This window comes from Typha latifolia, chromosome 13, assembly GCF_019914945.1.
Source record: "Typha latifolia isolate L0001 chromosome 13, TyphaL0001v2, whole genome shotgun sequence".
NCBI lineage: Eukaryota > Viridiplantae > Streptophyta > Magnoliopsida > Poales > Typhaceae > Typha > Typha latifolia.
Window position 1 is genome coordinate 5,101,083 of NC_133098.1, and position 8,694 is coordinate 5,109,776.

At 38.5% G+C, this 8,694-nt stretch overlaps 1 protein-coding gene across 2 annotated transcripts; it reads right to left on the reverse strand.

Annotated features, from left to right (window-relative positions):
- Positions 1–555: 555 nt before the first annotated feature.
- LOC140800041 (uncharacterized) lies at positions 556–7,079 on the reverse strand. 2 transcript variants are annotated; one of them, XM_073154673.1, is made up of 10 exons: positions 6,835–7,079; positions 6,689–6,756; positions 5,961–6,022; positions 5,727–5,876; positions 4,824–5,000; positions 3,614–3,829; positions 1,794–3,508; positions 1,630–1,695; positions 1,449–1,518; positions 556–1,354 (listed from the first exon to the last, which is right to left on the reverse strand). In XM_073154673.1, exons 1-10 carry the CDS (start codon positions 7,068–7,070, stop codon positions 698–700), a joined length of 3,417 nt encoding a protein of 1,138 aa, XP_073010774.1. In that variant the 5' UTR covers positions 7,071–7,079; the 3' UTR covers positions 556–697. The 2 variants fall into 2 exon arrangements, with proteins under 2 accessions (XP_073010774.1, XP_073010775.1); XM_073154674.1 differs by lacking the exons at positions 5,727–5,876; positions 5,961–6,022; positions 6,689–6,756; positions 6,835–7,079 and having other exon boundaries at positions 3,614–3,863; positions 4,824–4,953.
- Between the last annotated feature and the right edge of the window lie 1,615 nt (positions 7,080–8,694).

Here is an 8,694-nt window from a genome sequence, read left to right on the forward strand (position 1 = left end):
AACCACTGAAAATAATGAATTTGTGCAAAGAGTTCGAAGAGAAAGAGTCAGATGAGGAAGACACTAATAAAGAATCTCTACATGGGCTTCGAAATATTTTATTATACTATATGGCCTTCCCTTGTTTTAAAGGCCTTCTCCTTAAAAAAGATTTTATTTTAACCAAAGGATATTTTGTTATTCAGGAGCTAGATAGTCTTCTAGTGAACATATAGCCCAGATGCTATCCCTTTAAACTTAATCTGAGAAGTGTCTCTAACTTTAATAACTTAAAAATGCTTTCTGAATGCAAAAATTTCTTAATAAATTATTGAATCCTTTCCTAGTTGGAATCCAATCTGCCATTTTTGGTCAATAAGAGAAATCTCTTTGTACTAATGATTAGTAGCAGTGGGACCAGGTCAAACATTAATCATCCAACTCGGATTTCCACATTCGAGATTTGCCGTATCATTCTTATGTTTATGTATGCCTGACTGCAGATATGGGTTGAAGAATCATTCTAAACAACAGCGCAGCAACTCAAGAATAGATACATTCCTTCTACTTCTTTGGTGAATCCCTAATTCTTGGTTCCATCTATGTTACTGTATTATATAATACAGTACCATGAATTTTGTATTTGATAGGTGTGCAACATATCCTGTGGAGAAATAAAAATGACATAATTTCCATATGTACAATGATATACAACCTATTATTTTCTTTGAAGCATTTCCAAGATGTGTTCTGGTTTTCTAGGCTCTTTTCCCTTTAGGGGATATGCTGAACCAATTCTGGAGCTAGAGCCAGGAGGATGCTCACATCCATCCTGATGCTCTTGTACCTTTTCTATATATTTGCCCAATTTCAATCTCTTCCTTCCCAAACCAATAGACATGTTGACGGATGCTCTCTCGCTCTCAGATTCATCAAGTTCATTTCCTCCCAGTGTCCTCTTGCGCATTACTGGTGCAGTAAGTCTCTCAGACAAACCTTCAACTTCTTCACGTGAGAAGGCACCGTAAGCATGAAAATTGTTTCGAAGATCTATCTTTCTAGTTCTTGATAATTTGACTAACTTTGTGATTAAACACTGAGGGTACTGCAAGTTTACTTTCTGACCATATGTTGCATTCCAAAATGCAACAGTTACATCTGCGATTGGTGGATGTGGATGATCAAGAGTAGTTTGAAGGAGAGGTGCTTGAATCATAAGTAAGGAAGAGTCAAATATTATCAGTGGTTGGCTTCTCTGCAAGCAATCCAATGTCTGGCCCCAGAGAGATAGGAGCTGATAAATGACTCCTTGTTGCATCTTACCATATAGGAGAGCACATGAAGATAGCCATTGACACAATGGATCGGAAAGTATCTGCATAAAAAGATACATGTACATGTCTTTCAAGATAATCTCATGTGCTTCAATGTAAAATTATCATAAAAAAACACATGATATTTCTACAGACCTCCAAGAGCAAAAGGATGTCTTTTTGCAAGACAAGTTGTTCCGCAAAACTCACGAGAGATGTGAAAACCCTGAAACTCAAGCATGACAAGAGACAAGTGAACACTAAGAAAGAGTAGAAAGTACAAATAAATGCCGTAGAATAAAAAGGACGGGAAGATAGAAGGTATGCGAATTATTGCCTGTTAGTAATCTGGTGCTCAGCTTGTGGATTTTCTTTTAGAGGTACAAGTGACAACTCCAAAAACCTGCATACATTGCAAATAGAAGCATTATCAGGGATGTTGAAAAGTATTCGTCATCACAAATAAAAGGTCATTTCCAACTAAAAGTTCTAGAGAAGTACCTTCTAACAAGCCCCAATCTATTCTTGATGGGGCCAAATTGTCTACAATCTGCAGCCCCTTTATCAGATTCTTTTGACTCCGTAGTAGAAAAATATAAAACCTGGCTATTTTCCAGTATCTGAATGCTTGTTTCACCAAGAACAGAAAGAATAACAATTCTTGGAGATTTCTCCCATAAAGAACACTTCAGGTTGTCTCGAAACAAGTCAATATTCTCATCAAGAAGTCCAATTAAAAATTGACATAGGCTCTCCATAAAATCATTCACGGAAGTTGTCGTTGAACCATGACTGGAATAATCATGTAGTGATTTGTACACCTCTATAACTAGTTCCATCTCTGACTCTAGTTGTGAGGAAGAAAGTAATAACTTGGAGGAACTTTGATTATTTAAACTGGCAGATGTATTTTCAGGAGGAAGTAGTATCAGGAAGGGATAGCACAAAAACTGATAAACTACTTTATAATCAGCAGTAGAAGAATCAAAGATACAGCTCATTTGCTCTTTCAGGCCCTTTGCAACTATGCTCCACATTGTCAAACAGTTTAACCTCTCATCTAGAGGTTTTCGGATGAGCATATACAAAAAGCTGACGACAGAATGGAAATTTTCTATGGTATTCACTGAGAAGAATTGTAAGTTCTCCTGTAAGATAGGATCTCTAAGTGACAACTTTATTGTAAACTGAGCTAACATAGAGAGATAAAAAATTGTTGTGTAGACCATTGGACAAACCATGTTCATGTAAGCAAGAGGCCTTACTCCCAGAACTGATATCTTTGGATAACCAATATATGCTGGAAGTTGCAAATCACTAATGTAATTGATATCTAAACTGATCTCATAAGATGGAGATGATAGCACGGAGGGCTCCAATTCCCCTCTGATAGCCTTCACAAACTGCAGACCTATACATAACAAGTCATCACATTGACTAGTAAGTTGTTTCAAAACCAGATCTTCACAAATCTCCTTTGCAAACTTCATAATACTTTTGATGCTGACTTGTATATTTTCACAAGTGAATGACCTATTAAATTCAACCTGGACAACCTTTAAAACTGATCTGAAGATTTTTAAGGCAGCACTCAGAGCCAAAATTCTGTTCTCAGAAGTCGAAGCCTTCATAATTTCTGGATTGATGAATCTACAGATCATCTTTAAATGAAACCCCAAGTAACTAATATCCCAAGGCAACCATTTGATGGGATAGAACTCCTGTAAATCTTTGCCATACACAAAAGATCCAGCTAAAGTAGACCTCTTTACTTGATAACACAAATTCTCTTTAGGCAAGGCCATCTCTTTAATATTTGACAACACATGCTCATGAAGAATATCAAGGCAAGAGGTCCACAAACACATGTTCTGTTCATCAGGTCCCGAGGAAAAAATTGCATTGAGTATGGGTACATAAGCAACCTCTATAACTGAACGATGGTTGACCAAGGAATCAAGTTTATGTAGTACATAGTTCCATGTGTTCAGGCAGGAATACTGAACCGCAATGTTACATTTTCTTGACATGATGCCTAATAAGGGCACCATAATGACCTTCATTTTCTTTAACAGGTCACTTATGTCGGAATTCCTTGTGGATGTTGCAATTGGTGCAAATTTGGTTTGCCGAATCATATTTTCTGATGATACCTGATTCTCAAAGTTTGCTATCCCAGGTAGAATAAGTGCATCAGCTAAATGTCTCCATGCAGCCTATGCACCAAAGGATATAATCAACATACATCTAGAAAGCCAACTTATTCTCAGAAAGACACAGAATTATTCATTTAGGTGCAAAATGAATCTCAACTGGCTTACCAGTGAACCAATCTGGACCTGTGGGTCATGATCAGTAAATGTCTTTTCAGGAATCTTCAGCATTTTATTGACCAGATATCTGTTCTTCAGAGCATTGGAACCAAGCAAGGATATATACCATCCCCATGCCTTAATGACATGAACCTTCTGGACATGATCATGCAACATCTCTGCCATACATGGAAGCAGCTTTTGCTTGAGGTCTGACAAGGCAGCCTGCTCAACCATGTAGCATATGAATTGGAATATTCTGCCAAACATTATTCATTTTCAGAAGGAAATAGTAGTAGGAAAGATTCAGCAATTCTCTGGCAACAGCATGATAGCAAATTAAAGTTAAATGGTAGGAATGTCGCAGATGCAGGGCAATATTAAAATGTTGCATAATTTAAGGTGGATTAAATCCATGTCTAAAACAATCAGGACATTAATTTGAAGAAAATAAAGCATGCCTCTCAAGTGCAGATATGGTCCAGATATGCCAGAGCCTTATTAGCACTAAGGAGTATTATCGAACGATTCCCCATATTGAGTTGCGCTTAGCCATTTGTGTCATGTCGATGCTGTGCAGAGTTTGTGCTAGCTCAACACAAATTATTTCAAGCTACGGGAGTCTATTTGGCATGCAATATGCTATTCCATGCTTAGTCGGGACATAGGGGGTCAATAATTAACGCGTTTAGGGTTATGATGCAATAAGTATACCTAGGTTTAGTTAAAATTTGATATGCTGGGACAAAAGGTCTGAAAATGGTACTCAATCTAAATTTTGACTTTTGTACAATCTAAACTCAACAAAAAGTCAAAGGAAGGCTATTAAGGATATGAATCTGACTAAATCAGTAATAGAAAAATAAATAAAACCCTTTTCCAGTAGATATATCAGACTAAATCAGTAAGTTTCAGGAAAATGGATATGAATCTGACTACTTGAAGTTTGGGATGGTATGTGTAAGGACATCTGCAACAATATGAAGTATTTAGAACATGTATTCTTCTAGCATTCCACCTAGAAAGACATTGTTTAATACAAAAAGGAGCATATCAATATCAGTTCTTAGGGTTGCAATAATTCATATCATTAACAACCAAACTGAAATTAAACTCTGCAGACAGAATGAATTTGTTGCAAGCATCAAACCAACTACAATATAACTAACTGTATATGATTCTCGGCAAATAATGTAACACAAGCAGATGTTCATGTTACCTCAGAAAGAAGTGATTGAGAAGGTAATATGATGGATGAAATCTTTATGAGGCATCTCTCTGCAACATTCCTTTCTATCTTATTAGTGCTTAAAAGTCTTCTGTAAATTGGTGGGACCCATATGCTTGACAAGTCTCTCATTCTTTTAGAAATCTGGCAAGCCAGTCTCATAACAGCCTTCAAACGAACATTGCAGAAGAGTTACAAGGAAAAGTGGAAAACAAAACATCCAATTCTTGTTTTCATTTACACCACCAAGTAGAGAAAACCATGTGCTTAATATTTGGGAAAAATGCGGTAATGGAAGCTTTGAGTGCTGTTTATGTCAAGGTTGCAGGATTATTATAGACATCTCAGTACGGTTTTAGAGCCATGTAAATCAAATGAACTAAATTTTATTTATCGTACAAATCAATCCTTTTAGTTGCTTTCCAACTTTGTTCTTTGTCTTTCTACCGTTCTGTGTTCTGTGATCGTTCTTGAACTGCAGCAGTGTATAATTATACTCAACAAAACAAAGCATTGAATGTATAAATTAATAAGGTGGATCTTGTATATCCTCCACACAATCTAAATAGAAATAAACATGAAAATAATAAATAACTTAAAATCTCAATGCAACAACGAAGTTGAAGAACATTTTGGTACTTGAGGTTCACATTAAGAATTTGGTAAGTTCTGCACTAGCATGCCGATTTTGGTGTTCAAGTACTTGCCAAGATATATCTTCTCAAGATGAAAATCCCATATACTTCATACATCTAATGGTGGGAATCTTTAAACTATGCATAAGTCACACTTTGATCAAAATTTGGATGGAACACAATAAATAAATATATGTATATATGATCGTTCATGATTACGCTACTAACAATAATTAATAATTTGAGCAAGCGAAAGAACCTGAGTTGCCTCATAAGTTGTCGACAAGGAACCAAACGGGTTCTCAAGGGCATGCACAACAGCCCCAACTAATGAATGCGCTCTTAACTCAACAATTGAAGAACCAAATTGCTGAACTGAGAAGCACCAAACTCCCAGATTGCAAATAGCCTGCAGTGCGGAAAGAACCCAAATCACCACTGATCCATCATCCCAAAACTACATCAAAAATCTACGATTCAAATATCAAACAACCTTCATGCGGGTAGTCGTAATTAGCTTCACCAATGAATCCAACGCCATTCCACCCATCTCTTCTACAACCAAAATATCCAATGATTCTGATCAGCATTTTAAAAATCAGTGAAGGCAATATCAAGGTGCCCCATCGATGTGTTAGGCTGGTCCTTGAGACGGGTTGAATCTAGGCGCTTGCATAAACAGTTAAACAGGCACCTGGGTAGTCAAGCCCTATGTGATAGGTGATTAGGCAATTTTAATACTTGTTATCAATTCTAGTACAGCTATTAAGTATAAAATACTATTCCTACTTGGTCTTACATATTATTCAAGTTCCAAGGGGTTCCTATTAAATGAGTGTTTTTGCCACAGTTTTCTTAATTCTCATCCTCTCTCCTCCCTCTTCTATTCTTGTAAGGATTAGTAATGGCAACCATAACAGGGAAGGGCAACAGCTAGAAGGCTGTCGCTGTTAATCTAAGACTACTCTTGCAGTGGCAACGACGACCATTGCCTCTATTCATGGAACAACAACAATTTTTTTCGTGGATACATATGAATATCTTAATGTTTCACAGCTTTGTATCACATGACCGCCTTAGTTATAGACACTCGCTATTCACCCGCCTAGTGCCTAGGCGCTAAGTAACCCCACCTGCCTACTGCCTACAATCTTTTAAAGCATTGGATCCAATGAGTTCATTGACTTTTATCAAACAATGAGAATAAAGAAAATTATATACCTGAAATTGAAGAAACGATAGAGGGATGATACAACATGAAGCCGAGGCACTTCAGAGATATCGCAGCGCTGTTCCAGATGCATTAAAAAAAAATTAGAAACAAGAGAAGGTAAGACGTAAGAACTTGTTAAAGGAGAATACATTACATCTCTTCTTCCTTGTGGTGGATGTCATCGAGGAGGACGCCGAGGAGAGGAGGGGAGAGGAGGGCGAAGGATTCGATAGAGGAGGGGTTGTCGGCGGAGCGACGCTGGAGGTGAAGGAGAGTGGCATAGGCGAGGGATCGGTCCGGATGAGTCTTGATCTCTTCGATCTGGAGGCGGAGGGGTTCCGCCATTGTTGGAGGAGGGGGAGGAGAAGGAAGAGAGGGGTTTGAAGTCATTCGCGCCAGAATTTGGGGATTGCGGTGGCGGAGAGGGAAAGCCCGGGTATTTGAGGGAGTTTATTTACCAAACTAGCACTCTCACAAGCTTTATTTATTAGGATTTGTACATGATTTCCCCTAAAATTTGCATTATAATTAATTTTTATTAACAAAAACATTTAGATGACTAAAATATCCTTATTTTTAAAGTTGGGTGTAACATTTCTATCACTAATATTTTTTTTCTTACAAAAGTAAGATTTCTTTTTGTGTGATATGATATTAGGTAACATTAGGAGTTTTTTAAATAGATATCCCTCTTCCTCCCTCTAGCGACCATTCGACAAGCCCGAGCCTTAAGCTCCAAACCCCCATCTCTACCTCGCCCTTCGGACCTCTCTCTGAGCAAGGAGTTCCCTTTTTTCCCACTCACGAGTCTCGAGCTTTGTCTCCTTCTTTGACCCCCATATTTTGGGCACAACCCTTCAAAAATGATCGCAAATGCCTAGCTAGCTACCAAAGGTGCTTCTCCCTTTGTTGAGCTCCCACATATAGAAGGTTAAAGGGAGTGCGGCTGGCTCGATCACAATCGATCATAATCGGTAGTGGCCAGTCATGAAGAATATCACTTTAGCTTTATTGATAAGTTCCTTAGTTGCCCTTTCCGTTGCTATGCCTAACCGTGGAAACTAAGCATCAATGTGCTCTTTGCAAGTCATAGGTATGGCATCAAGTTTCTTCATTTTTAAATTCTCTGATGAGGATGATATGGTTTTGTGTCTTAATTGGTGTCCCCTCTAGAATTTTTGGGGGCTTGCCCTTAACCTCAAATCTTGGGAGCTATATTTTCAACCTCTTCATGAGGAGATCACTACGGCCCCCATGTGAGTTCAGTTCATTGGATTATCTTTTGATTACTAGACTCTAGATATTCTCATGGAAATTACCTCTGACTTCAGGAGATCAATAAAGGTTGATGCTTATACCCAGGCTAGGGTTCGTGGCAGATTCGCCAGGGTCTGCATCAAGGTTGACTTGTCTTAGCCTTTGAAGCAAGGCATTGATGTAGGGCTCCCGAGCCAACAATTCTTCTAACCTGTCGCCTATGAGAATATCCCTATTGTGTGTTTTAAATGTAGGAGAATCGAGCATCATTTCTCTCTATCCTATTATTCTAGTGGCCATGGAGGCTACATCTTTTCCCCTATGCCTACTATGCCCCTAGCTAGAGGCAAACCTTTGCAGGTTCCACCACCATCGAAGGGACTGCTGTCATGTAGGCAAGAAACGGGGAAAAATTGGTCCTTGAATTTGTTTGGTTCCTAGGACTCACAAAGGAAGCTGCCCACTGTGCGGGGCGGGTTGCGTGAGCCCAAGGTGTTACCAAAGAGTTAGGTGCGTGCCCGGTGTCCTTACAACAACTTGGATGAGGCACGATAACATTACCAAACAATGGCATTCCTAATAGTTACAATAAGAATTTGCTTGTCGAAATTGCTAGCCACCATAGCATGGCCGATGTACCACCAATCATAAGTTGAGTGCTTCAGGATGTGGGGTCAGTAGAGAACTACACTATCTTTCAGCTTTTGATGAAGCCACATGTTCTCAATCAAGCGACCCAATATCTTCAACCGTTAGT